Source organism: Choloepus didactylus, chromosome 1 (genome assembly GCF_015220235.1).
Source record: "Choloepus didactylus isolate mChoDid1 chromosome 1, mChoDid1.pri, whole genome shotgun sequence".
Lineage (NCBI taxonomy): Eukaryota > Metazoa > Chordata > Mammalia > Pilosa > Megalonychidae > Choloepus > Choloepus didactylus.
In genome coordinates, this window is record NC_051307.1 from 234,767,057 (window position 1) to 234,789,411 (window position 22,355).

The window sequence follows — 22,355 nt, forward strand, 5'->3', positions numbered from 1 at the left end:
ATTACAGGTATAGGAGGATCTCCAGGACTGTAGAAGTCATCTCACCCAACTATCTGATTTTATTGGTAAGGATTACTAAGGTGGTGAGAAAGCTCTTAGGAAATTTATCCAACTTTACATGACAGCGCCAGGCCTGGAACTCTTGATCATCCAGTCTGGGTTTGTTTTGTGTTGTGTGTGTTTCTGTTTTGATTTGTTTTGTCAACTGCACTTTGTTTGCCTTTCGTGGGTGACTGTTTAAATTCTTATTCACTTTGTTTAAAAGAGCCTTAAAGTTGCAGAAATTACATCATACACTTAAATGGTATGGAGAATACATTCATTACCATTTTACAAAACTGAACGGACACTGGGCATTTTTAAAATCGAAGGTGGAATTGTTTCTATCAGGCCAAAATTGTGGCTTAAACAGAACATGTGTACTTCAGTTACATCTGGGCTAAGTTATATTAAGGGGCATTAGAGCCAGTTGGGCTTAAACTGCTTGGCTTTAGCCCCTTTCCATTTTTGTTTTAAAAGATGGTAGTGGAAACCACTCTTCAGAAAGCCCTGTGCATGAATTTGAAATTGAACCATTTTTTTTTCTCTTGAAAGATACAATAGACTAAAAAGAAGCATGAGAAACCAGTAACAGATTTTCAAGTGCTTTTATCAGGATTGATCTACATAAGTTTTAAGGTGCCCAGAATCACATGAAGAGTTCAGCATAGCAGCTTTTATTAGGGAAAATTTGTTTCTTTCAAGAGGAACTGTTTTTTTTTGTTTTGTTTTTTGCTTACATAACTTCTAACTAACCTTTAATGCATTTGTTTGAAAATTAATTTGTCAAACAGATCTGAATTTTATTAAATTTGGCATTCTAATAATCATAAAGATTTCATAAATTGTTCTGCATAAAATACCATGCAGATACATTAGAGAGCTGCTGGTTCTGAAATGTTGATTCTTAGAATTCCTGCCCTCTTGAGGGAAAAAGTTTTTCAAATAAAAGCCCCACAAATGATTAATGAACAAGAAACTCTGTGATAGATATTTTTTAACACAGCTATGAAAGAATATCATTCACTGGTAAAGTGCTGGAAAACACAAAAAAATTGCTTCATCACTTAGATATTTTTTTTAGAACTGGTCCAAAAGCCAGCATATAACGGAGCAATGAGAGCTTCATTATGGATGCCTTTGGATTTACCCCTTACTGTTATTGACCTCTTTGGTGTTGTTTTCTTAAAATACCAATTTGAGGAAGTAAAAAAAAAAAGTTCTTAATCAAGGGTTATTAGTAATAACCTGGTTAGTGGTGTCAGTTTTTCTATTGTTGCCGAGAACCGCTGATTGAATTGCTATTCTAAGTGTTACTTAATGAGGTGTATCATCTTGACGTTTCCCCTCCCAAGAGATTCTGAAAACTAAGTGTGATTCTCTTATATTCTTATTCCAAGGAGGAGAATTAATGTAAGAACTTAATTTTTCTGCATGTTTTCTTCATAATGAAAAAGAGCAGCTGTTGAGAGAAGGGTTCACTTTCTTGAACATGTGACTGGCTTCCTGTAGGACAGTGACCCTTATTTGTTGTTGTGCCTCTATTAGGAATACAAGAAGTGCTTGAAAATTCAGAACACATTAGCATGTTACAGTGTCTGGCATTTTTCATGCAAGGGGGTAATCTTGTTAACTACTTAAGGATGGATTCTTAAATGAATATTAATATAGGAATATTAAATATATATTAACAAAATATGTTACTATTAATATAGGGTTATTATATAGGGATATTATTTAAACAAACCTTATTGAATATCTATGTTCCTTATACTGTTCTGGGACCACAAAAGAGGACTAAGACGGCATCTGCCCTCTAGGCTCCCACAATCTAGCAAGAACGATAAAGAGGTAAAGTACCATGGAGCACAGAAAAGTAGGCAGTTGGTCCTGTGTGGGGGTTGGCGTGAGAAGATGCTTAGCTTCTCCGATCTTACGAGCAGGTGACTTCTGAACTGGCAGAGAAATGCTGTAGGGGGCATCCCAGGAAAGGAATCCGCATGAGCAATGGCGTAAAGCTGCATGGCATGCTCAAGGAATGGCAGTATGTTCTGGTTAATTCAATTCGTTCTTACAACCAGCATTAATGAAACTGAATTGCCAGGTTCAGTGCTAGGTACTGGGTACAAAGATGAATAGAATCTATTCTCTGCCTTCAAGGAACTAACAGTCCAGAGTGGGCCACAAATAAGTGAACAGATAAATTATAATTCACCATAGTAAGTGTGTGACAGAGGTATGAAAAATTTGCCCTGGGAATGAAGAAAAGGGAGCAATTCAATTCACCTGATCGTTGGGAGAGTCGAACAATTAACACAGAAACCTTCTCAGAGGTGGTAGTGTAGGAACTTGGTTTCAGAGCTTGCAAGTTTCCCAGGTGAGACAAGAATGGAGCATTAGGGGTCAAGTTTAAGAATGTGAACAATATCTATACATTTATATTAAATCAATATAATTTTATTTAAGAGGTGCTTTGAGTTTATTTTTCAATATTTTAGGCTCATCTCTGTGAGCATGGCTAAAGATTTTATAGGGCTGTAAAAATTAATTCCGGTTACTAGAGCTTCCTGACTGTTGAGAATCTGAGTAATCAAGACTTTACTGTGACAAGAAAGCAGCTTTTTCAAAGACTATCAAGATCTGTTATAAACCAGATTGTGGCATGCATATACTGTCAATGAACCGTCTCATGTGCCAACCTTTAATTATTTAGAGGCCAGTCCTGGTAGATTAAAATTTGCTCATTTGGACTCTAAACTTACTGTTTTTATGAAAGATCCTTCAGATGTTTGTCTGCATCTGACTTGTAAAGCTGCACATGGTATTTTTTGCTTCTTATTAAGACTAGGATCAAAAGAAGGAATTTTGAAATTCAAGCTAGTTTCTGTTTTTAGGTAGATAGGAAGAACAGCATTGGTTCAAATGTTTATCCTCAGTTAAACGGGAATTTTCAGGATTTACAAAACATGTATCTACTACAAATGGGACATCTCATGCTCAAAATAGATGTTTCAATTTTAAATTTTGGAATATAGTTATCTTAGATCTGAAGCTGATGGACCTTTTTATCGAGTCAATTTTTTTTAGAATATCCAGAAAGAAAACGATGTGAGAATATGCTAAGGATAGACTTTGAGCGTCATTTCTATCTGTTTTGATATCAGGTAACATTAACAGATGTGATGCCTTATGACAATATAAGTGTGTGTAGGTAGGTAAGAGGAGAGGGACAGAGAGGGGGAGAGAGAAAGAAAAGGAAGGAAGAAATGAAGAAAGAATTGGGAAAATAAAGCCAGACATTGTGCATTAATGAGCCGGGAAATCTAACTGGACAGCAATGTTGGCTTTGGTTTGTACAGGCCAGATTTAGTCCTTAGGTGTTTTGGTTTTTGTGCCTTTATAGTTGTAATTGGATAATGACCACTGTAAAAAGGGCCAGGTATTTTAGCAGTCGCCTGATTTCTTCTCATTTTTCAGACACTTAAATGACAATGACATTAACTTAAACAACAGCCATTCCATCTAAAAGGCCATGGTTGATCCAAACAGGAGCCAGACAATCAAATTTGTGTGCCTACAATATGCTCAACTGCAGAGAATCCTCTCCAACCCCTTATCTCATTTGGAAAAAAAAAAAATATATGTATATCAAATATACTTTTTTAAGTGATCAAGTACATGAAAAATACGCCCACAGTGATCTTGGCCTGTTTTGGAGATAATCAATAAAAAGCTCTTCCAGGGCACTGATTTTCTAAGTGTGGTCCCAAGACCAGCAACATCAGTATCACCTGGGAACTTTGCTAATTCTTGGGCCCTAACTCAAACCTACTGAATCAGAAACTCTGGTTGTGGGGCCCTTTGATCTGTGTTCTAATAAACCTTCAGGAGCATGCTGAAGGTTAAAGAATCACTGTCCTAAGGGAACAGGAAACAAAATTAGATATGTGCTAGGTACTTGGAATTACCAGAAATATGACTGCCTGAGCAAGGCATCTGCCACTAACCTACAGCAACAGGGAGTCTTCAGGCTCATGAGGGAGGAAGGGTGATGTGACAACCCTCCTGAAAGACAAACCTAGAACGTTAGAATACGTCCACCAATGAGGTGTCAGGTAATGTCTGTGAAGGTGAGAAGGCTTATTTGCTATAGGGAATAAAGTATTAAAGGCTATAAGTTTAAGGGAGTAATAGTTGAAAAATCAAGAACTGATTCAACAAACAAAGGTCATCTCAAATATAAGTGGTTATTTACAGCAAAATTACAGAAAAAGTTTTAAGGGCCAACTTTGAGAATTGAAAAATCTCAGTAGTCTTAAATGGAAACTTTGAATTAAGTATCCTTTGAAAGGGGGTGAGCACACCAAGACTGCTAAATCTACTAGAATGCTTGAGATTATCAAAATTTAGTTGAGTCTTATTGGATTCCTTCACAGTGTCACCGGCCAAGGGAATAGTTGGGAGAAAAAAAAATATGAAGCTAGTATCTGAACTATCAGGCAGTAAGATAAATGAATTGCTGGCATTGTAATCTTAACTGTGAATTTATTCCATGTGTCACATTTAGGTTCTTCTTGTTACTGGGCTGAATCTGTGAAGTATAGTGTAGTGGGTAATGTTTCCTTCCAAGATTTGTCACACATCTAAGGAAATTTGAGAGGCTAGCTGGAATATCCTAACTCAATTATTTACAGAAAACTTGATTAGAAGCTACCTTTGAGAAATATTCACTCCTTTTAAAGCCTCTCATCTAAATTATAACAGAAAATATTCCACAGAAGCCTAAAAATAGTATTTTGATTTAAAAGGATAACTACTGTGTTTCTAAAAAGAAAAAAATAATCACTTTAAAACTGAAGCTAGGTATGTTAATTCATATTTTATGTTCTCTCAGGTTATTTTGTACCCAACGTTAGTACATATAAAAACTGAGATTTAGGCACCCGCTGGATGACAGACACTGTACTGGGAAGTTTACATACATTCTCTCAATTCTCTACCTATGCAATAGACATTGTGTTTCCTAATTACATGGATGCAGAAACAAACTCTGAGAGGCTAAATGACATAAACCATAAGGTAATAGGTCTGTCCGACTCCAATGCCTACATTCTTTTTACTACTCCGCCAGTTCCTCTCTGACATTAGGAAACCAAAAAATCTAGGAGTAGGACGTTATGTGTCCTTTAGACAGCCGTGTTACCTAACATATTTCATAAAGCTTTTATTTAATTCCCAGCCTCAAATCTAGAGATCTAGGATTAACTGGATTAAGGAAAAGCTTATGGGGGGCATCTAAGTATGCCATACAACACCCAGAACACAGCTAGATAGTCATCAATATGAGAACTGACCTAGTTTGGCAGCCCAAATGAATACTAGCAACCTCTTGTTTGGGGGTTTAAAAGCACTCTTTCATTCGAGCCAGCCTCTGGAAATGGTCTTTCCAAACCTAAGCAATCCTTAGTCTCCAATGGCGGCGAAGAATAGTCTCCACTGACTGCCAAAACATAATCGTACTGGATCTCAGTGAGATGTGCGGTCATTTTCTCGCTTTCCCAGGTGTGCTACATAATTTTTTTTTCTGTCAAACCAACTACTCAAGGGCCATTGGAGGGAACAATCAGGACCCACCCAAACCTAGGATTCTAAACACACTGCTTTTTAGTGGCGCATCATTACTTACTGTCCTACAGAGCCACCATTTTCCACTGAGTCTTTAAGTCATTTGGAAATGGATTTGGGAAACAATCAGGAATGCTTTGCTTTTACTGGTTTTTGTTTCTTTATGAAACAAGTAGCAAGCGAGACCTCTGAAGGTTACGTTGCATGACTAGGTCACAGAATTCCCCATCTGCCCAGGAAGATGCCCTTTTTGAAGTTCTGTGTGTTTGATATAGTTACGGTACATTATTTGTAGAAAGTGGGTTTCAGTAAAAACCATAACCACAGAGGTAAATCTATGGTTCAGTATATGATTTGATGTACAGGAAGTGTCTGGGTCTAATGAAGAAACTTTTTAACTTTCCAGATGACAGAACAAAGGAAGCAGAAACAAAGAATTGGTCTTCTAGGACATCCTCCTCACATGAACGTCAACCCACAGCAACCAGCCTAAATAAATGAAATAAAGGCATCGTATTTACCTTTTTAATTATTATTAGTGTGGGTATGGCTCATTAGTTCTGATTCACCCACTGAGGTTACATTTATGCTTAGTACATTTGTAAATACTAAGTTTTATACTGTATGTATATGATTGCTACTCTGTAGGTCTGGATGTATGTATTGTAATTAGAATTGCTGGCATGATGAAATTTCATTTGTGCCAAAAATATTAAAAATGCCTTTTTTGAGGGACTAAAGAAAGCACCTGATTTGCACTTGAACCAGATTATAGATTTAAAACTATATGACATGTATTTTGTATTTAAAACTAGAATAGCCAGTATTTATGTTTTTTATAAAACTGTGCAATACAAATTATGCAATCACAATACATTTGTAACTCCTGAGCGTCCTAAAGGGAGTGTACTCATCTTTGAAGCTGGTGTGTTAATACCATGTAATAAATGGTTAAATATCAAATGATGCTGCTGCCAAAATTATATAAATAGTGAGTTTCAGGCCCCTGGGCATTTTGTACCATGTAATTATCATGTGGTGATGCTGTTCTCGTTGCTAGTGGCTTTAGTGCCTCTGTCTCATTGTGATAATGCTCCAAGTCCATGGACTGATAAATCAGCATTCATTTTAAGAAAAGCAACTTTAGTTTCGAAGATACTTTTAAGCGTCTAAACTGATCATTTAAACTAATTGTTTCTTTAAATAAGAGAGCCAAATTAGAGGCTTAGATTTAGCTTGTCAAGAAGTTAACGAATTTTTTAAAGGGAAGTTTTTATGCAACGTTTGGGGAAAATGCATACTGCTAGCCAATAAATGTCATCTCCTGGGTGAATGCCGGTGTCATGTTATAAAGAAATGAATAACTGATGGTTTCTAGATTACCTAATCTGAACAGTAGACTTTTTTTCCTTACCAGAACCAACATGCTACTGTAGCTAAGGAGTAGTAAAACTATATACAACCATATAAAGATGAAATATGAACTATCCCATTAGAATTCATAGTTGAACACTGACATGTTATTCTTGTGAAAGAGTCACGCTTTGGTTTTATTTCTTTGTCACATGATTTCTTTTCTTGATGGATGAAAAATATGAAAGGAAACTTTTGTATCTGTTGCCTAGTTTTGTACATGGATCTCATTTTACAAGAGAATTTCTCTGCAACATAGTTTAAAATGTACTGAAAGCAGAGTTCTGAAATGAGTAAAGTTTGTAAATACCTATATAAAAATAAATATTTAATAAATGATGCAGAATTATACAGTGATTGACTAGCGGCTTTCATTTTGGCATTTCTTTATGTCTGAACAGCCATTCCCATTATATATTTTCTTTTAGTCCAATTTAAAGTAGAACTGGCTTGGTTACCAGATTAATTAAGAAAATGCTTATTTATTTGATTAGAAAAAATAACCTGTTATTGTTATGTTGGGGCTATGACAACTCTGCGGAGAACCACTAGAGCAATTATTGGGGAGTATTTGGCGCAGTGTTCATTCATTCTTCTAGATTAGTGACTGCCAACCAGGCTGTCACAGGTACCCTGGCGTGCCATAAGAAAGTCAGGAATGTTCCGTTAAGTCTCCTGTCTCCTAGTCTTTCAGTGGAGAGAGGGAGGAGGAACTTGAAACTTGCTCTCTGTAATGTAGAATATCATAACAGTTGAAGTTTGTTTTAGTTCATACCTTGTGATCCAAGTCCTCCAGCCAAACAGTCTCAAGTGTTTTTACCAAGCTAGCTCGTCTATACAAATGTAGTAAAACTTGACTACAAAGTACTGCTTAAAGCAATGCTCATCCCAGCTGCCCTTTTGACACTGATTCTCTCTTTACCACCCAATGTTGGGAACTAGGTCAGCATTAAATTCCACGTAAATGACTAGTTTCATAACCAATGCTTCTACTTTATAAATTTGATAACTTAAAAAAAAATAGAAGTAAATTTTCCAGTCAGTGTAGTGTATCTCCACAAAACTTTCCCATAATAAGGCAAGCCCAAGATAGATACGTACTTTCATCTATAAACAAAATGGCAATCTCTGTATTAAAACCCCACAACACACGCTGTTCTCGCTTTGATCTCTCTCAAGCTCAACACAGTATGGCAGTGTGTGTGGTTTGTCTCCAAAGTCCCATCCAGTTCACTGGAAAATTCTGCGTTGACATGTTCAGGTTGCAGCTTTTACAGGTTTGTCATGTTTCATTTGAATCCTATCAATCACTTAAGATATAAATCTTCATTCAATTTGCCGGCTTCAGCAGAAAATAAACGGAATTGGAATGCCACTCCACCCTAGATGCAATAGATTCTACCCTTGGAGTTTGGGTGTGACCACTAAAGCTAGTACATTTGAAAAATAACATCTCTGGTTAAAACTCCTATGACCTTTGATGTGTAATTGTGACGCTACCTCTTTCTCCAGATCGTATGTTGCCTTTTTCAACACCTCTATTGCAAGGCTCAAGGTCAATGTCACCTTCAAAGATACCTACCCGGATGAAGAATTATTATGTTATCAGGCTGAGTATCAAGTATGGTCGTATAATGCTGACATGCAAGAAAGCCAATATGACTTTAATTTTAAAATTTTGCTAGAGCACACATTCAAATTTCAAGCTTTTGCAGCTTTCCTTAACTAAACCATTTCTTAAAGGGTCTGGGAAATTCATTCCACCTTTTTAATCTTTATGGTATCCTACCGTCTTGAAAATTTGCTTGTGCTTTCTGAAAATGAATTGCTTGATTTTGCTCCTCGGAAAACTGTCTTTTCATCTTGTTTAACAGCATTTCCCAACAAACCTACTCTATTCATGGAAGTTAACCAGCAATTCAGTCTTTGCAGTAGCAAACTAAACAAAGGTATACTTATATAGTTATGGGAAAATGATCAAGAGCTTCACAGTGACCTAAAAAATTAATCTGTAAAAAACTCAATTCTAGATTTCTGTGTCTTCTTACTGTAATAGTTTGGATAAAGCATTAATGACAGTTACTTTAAGGCTAATCATGAGACCATTAATCCAGTTAAGAGGGAAATTTATGTCTTCAAAAATACTCAATACAAAAGGAGCATAACTACAAACTTTTAGAAGTAGAATTGGTTTTTTACTAAAATGACCTTTTTATAGATTGTAAAAATCTAAATATGTGCTTGACGGACGGTATAAATTGTATGACAAAAATCACCTTTACGGAAAACAGAATATAAATAACAAAGGACTCCTACGAAGACTCTTCAGACAATATGCTGTATCTACCAAAAGCAAGAGTGGAACTTATTTTAAAGATAAGAAATTGAGCCCTAGAAAAGCAAAGTGACTTGCCCAAAGGCTCCGGAATAAACGCAGCTCTCCTGACTTAGCCAACTACAGAGAGGGCTCTTCCCCCTCCTCCATGCTAATAGGGCTCTAGTATCTTATCAGTAATAGTTTTCCATAACAGTTCTCCCTTTTAGACAAAGTTCTTATACAGAATTTTTTTTTGGTCCTACATGTCAAACAGTACTAACTTGATTTGCTCCAAATCTCTTTCATGAGAACATCTACAAATTAGAAAGTATTCAATATGAATGAATACTGAAAACTTTGTGGCAAAGATAAGCAGCACATGAACTCCTAAAAATCTCTATCTTCTACTACTACAAATCTCTATACAAACACCTCTTAACTGCATTTTTCAAAAGGAGAATCACTTCTCTCAACCTCATCAGTGTGGCTTCCTCCAAGTGAAATGTTCAGGCAGATACTGGTATCCTATCCTACCACAGAAGTTCATGTTAGCCAGCTGCTTTGCTCCTGTTAGTTATACTGATTATTTGTTAGCAGTCATCTAGAATGTTGGAAAACCCCCATAAAGATTTCGATTTTACAGAAAGTACCCAAAATTCCACTAGTTTTGCATCACAAAGAAGTGGTTAAAGTAAAATTTTGAGTAAAATGCCGTGTGTGGTTTTTGTGGGTGGTTTCAGCTCAAAACAACTATTAGGCCTCATCAGTTATCAGACAGAGAGAGCTATTATGACGATTGTAAACTAAGATAATTATGGTCATCACAACAAACATTTCTCTGTCTTTGGTACTGTATGCCACATTTATCAACACTAAACCTATAGGCTGATTCAGAAGCCTTAACCAGCCTTAAGTCTGGACCCAAAATGTTACCAAAGTGAAAATAAAGAGGCACACTCCTCTGACCAGGTCTTATATTTGATCAACTCAAAGAATGCTTCTGGACTCTTCAGCTGATGGTATCTTAAATTCATTCGGCAAAACAAATCTCTAGCTTACTGGGGTACTACATTTAAAAAATAATTACCAAAGGAAAAACTCAAAATACCTGTACTTAAAATACTTTAAGGTCATGACAAACCAGTGTGAAAGAGAGAATCCTAACACCTAGAAGTGAAACTGCATCATCCACCCAGCCTGGAAAAAAAAAGAAAGCTAAAAACCACTGTAGAATAAGAATGCAGAGTTTGAGAAAACCCCTAAGGTGATTTCTGAACAACAACAAAAAAAGAGTCCCGCAACATAAGAAGTGCACACTGCATGCAAGAACCACTAATGGAAAGAGTTTGCCAGCAGTTTTTTTTAATGGCCTCACAAAAGATGGTTAGTTCCATGTAAAGAATGTTACTTCAGATAGTCCGGGAATTTAACCTGTTCACGCCCAAATTTAACCAAGTTATTAACACTTTTTTTTTCCCCAAATTTGTCACCTATAGTGAGCTCATAAGGATAATGGAAGACTCGTCAGAAGATTTCCGTAAAAGCGCTCTAGAAGAAAAATAAAATTTGGTATGAAACTGGGACAAGGAGCCTGGAACCCCTCAAGTCTTGCTAATACTATTAATAGTCATCCAAGACCCCATGGCAACATGGTGGAATGCACAGAACACAGACCATTAAGTTGACAAGAGTCTTCATGTCAGTTCTACCACCTAAATCATATGACTTTGGGTATATTATTTAATCATTTTAATTTTCATTTCTCCCATCTAGAGAGCGGAGATACTACCACTTAGCTCTTTGGACAGTAATGAGTATTAAGAAACACAATATATGCCAAGTATAGGACATAGAGACCCAATACAGGTTATTCCCATTCCTTAGCAACATCCTCCTTTCCTTTTTCTGATACCTATCCACAGTCAAAGCTAAATACTGCATGACCAAAATCTTTCTGTTCCTACTAAACGAATATGTTGTTATAACCCTGAGATCTTCAATGTGCATGTCTTAACATGACATGTTTGGGTCTATCCAGAGTCATTCAATTTTTATCTTCCAAATGACATTTTAGCCATCAGTTTCAACTGAATTCATATAGAGAGAAACCTTTTATATAGCTCATGGCTCCCAGATAATTATTCTCATATTTGTGATCAGTATGGAATTCAAGTCTAACTCCCATTTTTTCCCCACAATCATCTTAGGGATGGTCTTTCCTTAGTTTATGAAATGCTTTTACCTACATTCACATTTAAACCTCCCAAACCGGTTAAATAATTATCCTTGATATTGGACTAGCCCTAACTTTTACTAGTTTCCTTTAGCATTCATAACAAATTCAGAAGGAAGCCCAGGACCCTCAATATTTTCAAGGGTCCAAAGGAGGGTGCTTACACCTTCCTTATACCTTCCTCCCTCTAACCAAATGACCTAATGATTTCGTCATTTTTTTGATCCTAAATCCTCATTCCAACGAATTCTCTGTCACTTCTCCCATCTCTACTCTCTCCATTCCGTTTCATTCTTAGTGTGGTAATAACCCTTTCTTCTTACTGTTCCCAAAGCACCACTAACATCTGGGTGAACAGCAGATCTTTACTGGAGAAAGATTACAACAAACAATAAGAAACAACTTAAAATACAGGATCAGACAACAACGCAGCACCCGCTCCTCTTTCTTCGCAGCCACAGGAAGAGCAATTTCTCTTCTCATCCCTAGTTTCTGCTGGTGCCCACTTGCTTAACAAACCCAAACACAAGCAAAATAAAAACAAAAAAACTTCCTTCCTACTTCAAGTAAAAACTAAAAATTCTTGTTTCTTTATGATGCAGAGCAGTTTTAGCCCCCAGGTCCAAACCACTCCCATTCAGATTAGCCCTTAGGACCATAATTCTTCTGTCATTAGCTCCCAAATCAAAGAGCAACCAGCAATAGCATTTTTTTCTCCCTGATACATCATTATCTTAGAGAAGAATAAATTAGTTTAGAAAATAGACGTGATTTGGCCAATCTAGAGCATCAAACTGAGATTCAAAGCTGGATCACCTTATTCTATATATCATATACATTCTGCTATGTCCCATTGCTTCACTAGGCTAGCTGCAATCCTGCTACTGAGGTCCTAGTGCCCTCACCAGTTCCTTCCTCCCCTATTTGGAGAACATCTTTAAATTCCAGATAAGAGTTCTAAGAGATACAAAGGAACGTAAGAGTTCTTAAGGGTAAGGGCTGCAACTAGTTCATTTCTGTATCATCAGGACCTACCATGATTCCTGCCACATAGTAAGGGCTCAATACATTTGAGAGGGAAAAAAACAATGCTGGGAGCCTTCAGTTAACCTGCTTAAGGGTTTTGGAACCAGGGCCAATTAGGGGTCTTTCATTGCGGAAGGAACTTACAGCAGTGGCCCCAATGGAGTTGCATGTAGAACAAAAGATCAGGTGGTCATTACTTTTTTGCTGCCAACTGACCAGGATCAATGCCTCCCGAATGGCCCTGCTTCACAATTCAAAACTATCCTCTAAGTTGCTCCCGCTGACCAAATGACCCCAATCTCTTCCCTTTAAACTTTTATTACATTTAAAGCTGTGATTTAGTGTTGTTTCCATGAATTTGTAAATTTAGACCCACGTGTACTTTCATAGTCCTCTCCTTACCCCATATCCTTGTCTAACAATGCTAAAAAACAATCCATATAGGGTTATGGCACTTCTCAGATTTACCTGAAGAGACAGAACACATTTTAGGTAACATAAGGAAATTATGACCATTTTGGGTTACCAAGAATTATGGTTCATTTACATATAAACATTATGTAAACCTCTTACTGAGTCACACCCTCCCAACCAGTTTTAACAAAATTATTTTAGAATGCTTACAAATCATAGAACTTTAACAATGGGAAAGGGACTCAGGAGTGGAGTGGAAGTCTTTAATTTCCCGTTTTGTACTATTCTACACTATTTAAACCGGAACTGTCATAATTGCTGGTGGCCAAAATGGTACAACCACTTTGGAAGACAGTTTGATTTTTTTTTTTAGTAAGTTAAACACACCATAGGACCCAGAAATCCCACTACTGAGAATTTATCCAAGAGAAATCAAGATCTATGTCTACACAAAAACCCCGAGAATTATAAACAGCTTTTCTCATGTCACCCAGAATTGGAAACAAATCTAATACCTATCAACTAGTAAATACACAGGCAAATTGGGGTGAATACATGCAGTGGAATACTAATCAATAGAAGGAAGGAACATGCAACTAAGATCGATGAATTTCAAAACAATTATGTTTACTAAATGAAGCCAGACTCAAAAGGCTACATAATGTGTACCATTCCATTTATATGGCATTCTGAAAAAGGTACAACTTTAGGGACAGAAATCAGATCAGTGGCTACCAGAGACTTGGGGTACAGGAAAGGGATTTATTACAAAGATAAAGACACATTAGTGAACTATTTCAGGTAATGGAAATATTTTGAGCATGTTGGTGATTATATGACTATATAAGTTTTTTAAAATTCACAGAAGTATATACCTAAAAAGGGTAAATTTTACTACATGTAAATTATACCTCAATAAACTTGACTTTAAAAAAATAAAGAACTAGTGAGAGGGGTAAAGGGCCAGGTTTAAGAATTTGCATTTTTACCCTGCTCCCCAGATGATTTTGATGCAGGAAGCACCACTAATGTTTGGGTTGAGTCACAATATCCATATCATTTTTAGCACTTTCAATATGTACACGCTTTTTGACCTGAGTATCATTTCACAGAGTTGGGTAGGAAGGGCCAGAATTCAGCTCACTGGGGAGTGTGATATGACTGGCAGTGAGACCAGAAAAATAAATAAAATGTTAAGCTGTGCCCCTACCTATTTAAAAAAAAAAAAAATTCATTGCCTATGTTTTAGAACTTCCAAATGTAACATTCTTGTATGAATATAATTTTAATTTCCTATTGCTACTGTATCAAATTACCACAAACATAGTGGCTTAAAACAACACACATTTATTATCATATAGTTCTGGTTGCCTGAAGAATAAAGTGGATTGGCAGGGCTGCATTCCTTCTGAAGGCCCTAGGGGAGAATCCATTTCCTTGCTTTTTTCACCTTCTAGAGGCTGCCTGCCCCATTTCTTGGCTTGTGGCCCCCTTCTATCTCACACTGCATTACTCTGACTCTTCTGCCTCCCTCTTTCACTTTTTAGGAACCTTGTGTTTACACTGGGTCGGTCCACCTGGATAATCCAGGCTATTTGCCCTGCCCCCATCTCAAAATCCTTAACTGAATCACATCTGCAAAGTCCCTTTTGCCATTTAAAGAAAGATATTCACACAGGGTTCAGTGATGAGGATGTGGACATTTTTGAGGAGCCATTATTCTGCCTATGCCTACCTCATATATTTATGGAAAATCTAGGGGGGTGCTTAGTTATAAGACAAGAACAACAAATCACTTATATCACTGTTTTCAAGTTCTGACTGACTTGAATACAATTAAAAATGTCAAATTTTCTCCTGTTCCAAACAGGCTGGACAAGTCAGTTCACTACCATGATCATATAAACTGATAAAGCTATATACAATTGCCTAAGAGAGCCTGTTCTTTACTTTTACCTTCGCTATCCTCTTGGACAATGAGAAACAAGTATAAAAGGGATGAGTCAGCTTTCTTACACACACACACACACACACACACAACACCCACATACACCCACAAGTACACACATGTATATGTCAGAGATTTTTTCCCCTCAGGTTGTATTTGTGAAAAATAGCACTTTAAAATTAAGTAAGAACAAGTAAAGTACAAAAAAAACAAATATGAACCATAAAGTCCACACAAAAATAATCTGTGATAAAAAAGAAATACACGACTGTGTTTAGACATGGGTCAGAGCTGGACCTGGGGAGCAGCCAGGGAGCTGGCAGCGGGAGCTGTGGTCGATGGTGGTGGGGAGTGCCTTCCACGCCCCGGCCACCCACCTCGGTATCTGGCATGAGTGATAGCCCCTTGCACACCCACAGCTGAAGGCCCCTGAGCCAGGGACGAGCCGCTACAGCATGCGGACGACTGCGGAAGTGGGTAGTTAGCACACCCCATGCAGCCATATTTGAAGTGGGCTGAGAGACACCCCTTTGCAGTGCTGCAGATGAGAGCTCCCTCAAGGGAACTTGGGATTCGGCTGGCTTGTGATGCTGCAACTCCTCCTCTGCAGAAGCCCACGCAGTGCGCAGCCAAGAGGCAGGGGTGCCACAAGGAAGTGCCAGGGGCCCTCCCCCAATCCCAGGGACATGAGGGCCCATGGCAGAGAGGGACTGTGGGGAATCTGAGCTGGAAGTTGAGAGGCACGGGTCTGCAGCCCCAAGGTACTCCACCTGCAGCCCCAGAACGGCTGGAACCACTGTGTCCTACAGCAGACTCTCTGACAAACCGCACAGGGCACGCCCCCCACCCACAGGGCTGGCAGTCGCCACTGCACACAGAAAATTGGTACACTGATTGGACATCCACATGGTTTGGACCCCCCACTCACTGCATAACCAAAGTTGGGGAGAACTGGATTGAAGGTAAGAGGTGTCTCAGGAGGGCCATCTGCTGGTAGGTCAGGGAAGGTACACTGCACCAAGCTACAGCTCTGTCAATTAATAAATAATTGATTAAATAAGCCTACATATCCTAAAAGAACCCTATCAAGATAAGCAAATGCCAAGAGGCCAAAAACAACAGAAAATTATAAAGCATATGAAAAAACCACAAGATATGGATAACCCAAATGGCCAAATTAAAAAATCAGAGGAGATACAGAACTTCAAGAAATTAATCAAAGAAGTAATCACAAACACCAATATCATGGCTCAGGATATAAAGGACATCATGAAGATCCTAGAAGAGCATAAAGAAGAATTTTCATGAGTAAATTAAACAAATAGAGGATCTTATGGAAATATAAGAAACTGTTGATCAAATTAAAAAGATTCTTGATACACATAGCACCAGATTAGAGAAAGCAGAGAAACCAATAAGCAAAACTGAAGAAAGTACGTAGGAAAGCGAAAGCACAAAAGAACGAATGGTAAAAAAAAAAAAAAAAACTGAAAAATTTGAAATGGATCTCAGGGATATGATGGACAACATGAAGCATACAAATATAAGAATCATTTCTTATGTTCCAGAAGGGGAAGAGACAAGTAAAGAACTAAGAAGAGTATTCAAAGACATTGTTGGGGAGAACTTCCCAACCCTTCTAAATGACATAAACATGAAAATCAGAGATGCCCAAGGAACTCCAAAACAGAATAAATCCAAATAAACCCACTCCGAGACATATTCTGATCAGACTGTCAAATGCTCAAGAGAAAGAGCAAGTTCTGAAAGCAGGAAGAGAGAAGCAATTCACCACATACATGTGAAACAATATAAGACTAGGGAGTGACTATTCAGCAGCCACCATGGAGGCGAGAAGGCAATGGTATGACATATTTAAAATTCTGAAAGAGAAAAATTGCCAATCAAGAATTCTTTATCCAGCAAAGCTCTCCTTCAAATTTGAAGGAGAGCTTAAAATCATCACAGACAAAAAATGCTGAGAGAATCTGCTAAAAGAGACCTGTCCTACAAGAAATACTCAAACTGAGAAGAAAAAGAAAGGAGAGAGACTTCTGGAGAAGGGCACAGAACTAATGAGGTTTAGTAAGGATACATTAAAGGAAATAAAGAGAGAAGGGGAAAAATATATCTGACAAATAAAAACCAAAAGATATTATGGCTGATTCAAGAACTTCCTTCACAGTAATAACATTAAATGTAAATGGATTAAACTCCCCTATTAAAAGATACAGATTGGCAGAATGGATTAAAAAATATGAACCATCAATATGTTGCTTACAAGAGACTCATCTTAGACCCAGAGACACAAAGAAATTGAAAGTGAAAGGTTGGAAAAAATATTCCATGCAAGCTACAGCCAAAAGAAACCAGGCATAGCAATATTATTGTCAGATAAAATAGACTTTAAATGCAAGGATGTCATAAGAGAAAAAGAAGGACACTATATACTAATAAAAGGGAAAATTCAACAAGATGAAATAAAAATCGTAAATGTCCATGCACCCAATCAAGGTGCCCCAAGGTACATGAGACAAACATCGGCAAAACTGAAGGAAGCAATAGATGTTTCCTCAATAACTGTGAGAGACTTCAATACATCACTCTCTCCTATAGACAGATCAACCAGATGGAGGACTAATAAAGAAACTGAAATGTAAACAACGTGATAAATGAATTTGACTTTAATAGACATATATAGAGCGTTACATCCCAAATCACCAGAATACACATTCTTCTCAAGTGCCCACGGAACTTTCTCCAGAATAGATCATTTGCTGGGCCATAAAAACAGACCTCAAAAATTTTTAAAAGATAGAAATTATTCAAAGCACATTCTTGGATCACAATGGAATACAACTAGAAGTCAATAACCATCAAAGATTTAGAACATTCACAAATATCTGGAGGTTAAACAACACACTCCTAAACAATCATTGGGTTAAAGAAGAAATAGCAAGAGAACTTGCTAAATATCTGGAGACATGAAAACGAGGGCACAATATATCAAAACCTATGGGATGCAGCAAAGGCAGTATTGAAGGGGAAATTTATAGCTCTAAATGCATGCATTAAAAAGGAAGAAAGAGCTAAAACCAAAGAACTAATGAACCAACTGTAGAAGCAAGAAAATTAACAGCAACCTAATCCTAAACGAAGCAGAAGAAAAAACAAGGATTAAAGCAGAAATAAATGAAAGAGAGAAAAAAAAACAATAGAGAATCAATAAAACCAAAAGTTGGTTCTTTGAGAAAATCAACAAGATTGGCAAGCCCTTATCTAGACTGACAAAGTCTAAAAGAGAGAAGACCCAAATAAAAAAAAATAATGAGAGGGGACATTACTGTGGATCCTGAAGAAATTTAAAAAAAAAATCATAAGACTATATTAAGAACAACTGTACACCAACAAAATGGATAATGTAGAGGAAATGAACAATTTCCTGGAAACACATCAACAACCTATACTGTCCAGAGAAGAAACAGAAGACCTCAACAAGCCAATCACAAGCAAAGGGATCCAATCAGTCATCAAAAAGCTTCCCACAAATAAATGCCCAGGGCCAGATGGCTTCACAAGGGAATTCTATCAAACTTTCCAAAAAGAACTGACACCAATCTTAAACTCTTTCAAAAAACTGAAGAAAAAGGAACACTACCTAAATCATTTTATGAAGCTAACATCACAATAATACCAAAACCAGGTAAAGATGCTAAAAGAAAGGAAAACTACAGGCCAACCTCCCTCATGAATACAGACGCAAACATTCTCAACACAATACTTGCAAATCGAATTCAAAGACACATTTAAAAAATCGTACACCATGACCAAGTGGGGTTCATTCCAGGCATGCAAGGATGGTTCAACATAAAAAAGTCAATCAATGTAATACAACACATTAGCAAATCAAAAAGGAAAAGTCAAATGATCATATCAATAGATGCTGAAAAAGCATTTGACAAAATCCAGCATCCTTTTTGATAAAAACACTTCAAAAGGTAGGAATTGAAGGAAACTTCCTCAAAATGATAAAGGGCATATATGAAAAACCCACAGCCAGCATACTACTCAATGGTGAGAAACTGAAAGCCTTCCCTCTAAGATCAGGAACGAGACAAGGATGCCCACTGTCACCAGTTATTCAACATTGTGCTGGAAGTGCTAGCCAGAGCAATCCAGCAAGAAAAAGAAATAAAAGGCATCCAAATTGGAAACAAACAAGTAAAACTGTCACTATTTGCAGATAATATGATCTTATATTTGGAAAACCCTGAGAAATCAACAACACAGCTACTTGACTGAATAAACAAATTTAGCAAATTAGTGGGATACAAGATATGCACTTAAGTCAGTAATATTCCTATACACTAGAAGTGACCTAACTGAAGAGACACTCAAGAAAAAGATTCCATTCTCAATAGCAACTAAAAAAATCAAGTACCTACGAAACTTAACCAAGGATGTAAAAGACCTATACATAGAAAATTACATAACTTTACTAAGAGACATAGAAGGGGACCTAAAAAAAAGATGGAAAAATATTCTGTGTTCATGGACAGGAAGGCTAAATGTCATTAAGATGTGAATTCTACCCAAACTCATCTATAGATTCAATGCAATTCCGATCAAAATTCCAACAACCTACTTTCCAGACTTGGAAAAGCTAGTTATCAAATTTATTTGGAAGGGAAAGATGCCTTGAATTGCTAAAAACTTTCTAAAAAAGAAAAACAAACTGAGAGAACTTACACTCCCTGACTCTGAAGGTCACTATAAAGCCACGGTAGTCAAAGCAGCATGGTACTGGCAAAAAGATAGACATACTGATCAATGGAATCAAATTGAGAATTCAGAGACAGACTCCCAGATATACAGTCAAATGATCTTTGATAAGGCCCCAAAACCACTGAACTGGGACATAACAGTCTCTTCAACAAATGGGACTGGGAGAGCTGGATATCCATCTCCAAAATAATGACGAGGACCCCTACTTCACACCCTACACAAAAATTAACTCAAAATGGATGAAAGACCTCAATATAAGAGACAATACCATAAAAATCCTAGAAGATAATGTAGGGAAACATCTTCAAGACCTTGTATTAGGAGGTTGCTTCTTAGAACTTATACCGAAAGCACAAGAAAAAATAGATAAATGGGAACTCCTCAAAATTAAAAGCTTCTGTACCTCAGAGGAATTTGTCAAAAAAGTGAAGAGGCAGCCAACTCAATGGGAAAAAAGTATTTGGAAACCCTGTATCTGACAAAAGACTGATATCTCACATGTGTAAAGAAATCCTACAAGTCAATGATAGTAGTACAAACAGCCCAATTATAAAATGGGAAAAAGATATGAAAAGAGAGTTCTCTGAAGAGGAAATACAAATGGCTAAAAAACACATGAAAAAATGTTCATCTTCACTAGCTATTAGGGAGATGCAAATTAAATACCACCAGGAGATATCCTCTCACACCAATTAGAATGGCTGCCATTAAACAAACAGGAAACTACAAATGCTGGAGGGGATGTAGCAAAATTGGAACTCGTATTCATTGCTGGTGGGACTGTATAATGGTACAGCCACTCTGGAGGACAGTCTGGTAGTTCCTTAGAAAACTAGATATAGAGTTACCCTTCGATCCAGCAATTTCACTTCTCAGTATATACCCAGAAGATCTGAAAGCAGTGACACGAACAGATATTTGCACACCAATGTTCATAGCAGCATTATTCACAACTGCCAAGAGATGGAAACAATCCAAATGTCCTTTAACAGATGAGTGGATGCACAAAATGTGGTATATACACATGATGGAATACTACATGGCAGTAAGAAGGAACAAGGTCATGACACATATGACAACATGGATGAACCCTGAAGACATAATGTTGAGTGAAATAAGCCAGACACAAAAAGAGAGATATTGTATGTTACCACTAATGTGAACTCTGTGAAAAATGTAAAATAAACATTTTATATTGTAGAATGCAGGAGACCTAGAAATAGACAGCAACTAGTAAAGAGGGAATGATAATCTAATAAGAACAGATAAGCTATTGGGGTAATCTCAATTTATGGGAATGCTCAGGAATGATTCTGGTTTGCAAAAATTCTTGGGTATGATAGGAGCATGTTGGAATCAATGTAGTTATTTTAGGTTATTTGTTTTACTTATTCCTTTGTTTTGTTAAGGTTTGTTAATTTTCTTGGGGTATGGTAGGGACATGTTGGAAGCAATGCAGTTGTTTTAGGTTATTTGTTTTCTTATTCCTTTGTTTTGTTTCATATGAATTGTTTTTTTTTTTAATTTTTTTACAAAGTACAAAAAAAGCCATTGCATTTTTAAAAACTAGCTTCAATGTAGTTATTTTACATTATTTGGTTTTTCTTATGCCTTTGATTATGGTTTGTTTATTTTCTTGGGGTACGGTAGGAACATGTTGGAAGCAATGTAGTTATTTTAGGTTATTTTGTTATTCTTATTGCTTTGTTACGTTATGGTTTGTTAATTTTCTTGGGGTATGGTATGAACATGTTGGAAGCAAAGTAGTTATTTTAGGTTGTTTTTCTTATTCCTTTGCTTTGTTTTCTTTGAAATGTTTTGTTTGTTTGTTTTAATTTTTTCATAAATAATGTTAAAAGAAAAAAGAAATGCCACAGAGCACCTGAAGCCAGCAGATGCTGGTAGAGGCAAAAAAAGGAAAAAAAAAAAAGGAAAAACAAAAGAAATACATACCTGTATAAGATTTAAAAACATAAATAATATATATCCATATCTCTTCTTTGGTGAAGCATCTGTTCAATTTTTTCCCACTTATTTTTTTTGTTATTGTTATTAAATTTTGAAAGTTTTTCTTTTTATATTCTGGTTGTGAGTTCTTTACCAAATGTGTTTTGCAAATATTTTCTTCCCAATGTGTGGCTTGCCCTTTCATTTTCTTAAAAGAGCCTTTCAAAAATCAAGAAGTTTTTAATTTTGATGAAATCCAATTAATCAGTTTTTCCTTTTATAGGTCTTGCTTTTTGTATCCTATCCAAGACATCTTTGCCTAACTAAGTTCACAAAGATTTTCTCCTGTTTTCTCCTAGAACAGCATTGTCCAATGACAATGAACCTTCTGTAATGATGGATAAGTTCTATAATATACCCTGACAAATGTGCTAAAGATAGCCATGTGTAACTAACTATTAAGAACTTAAAATATGGCTAGAACTATTGAGCTGAAATTTTAAATTAAATTACATTTTAATTAAATTTAAATTGACACGTGGCTACCATATTGAACAGGAAGTTCTACAAGTGTTACATTTTTAGATTTTACATTTTGATTTCTGATA

General features: G+C 36.7%; 1 protein-coding gene and 1 long non-coding RNA gene across 19 annotated transcripts in view; one reads left to right on the forward strand and one right to left on the reverse strand.

The window, feature by feature from the left end:
* ITPR1 (inositol 1,4,5-trisphosphate receptor type 1) overlaps nt 1-7,434 on the forward strand; it is a 352,707-nt gene extending 345,273 nt beyond the window's left edge. For all 7 annotated transcript variants that reach the window (XM_037800676.1, XM_037800678.1, XM_037800680.1 and 4 more), the window contains one exon: nt 6,071-7,434. In XM_037800676.1, the coding sequence (XP_037656604.1) occupies nt 6,071-6,157 (87 nt within the window). In that variant the 3' untranslated portion in view covers nt 6,158-7,434. The remainder of the gene's footprint in view (nt 1-6,070) is intronic.
* LOC119507563 overlaps nt 1-22,355 on the reverse strand; it is a 112,289-nt gene that overhangs the window by 57,122 nt on the left and 32,812 nt on the right. The gene's annotated exons all lie outside the window — the stretch shown is intronic.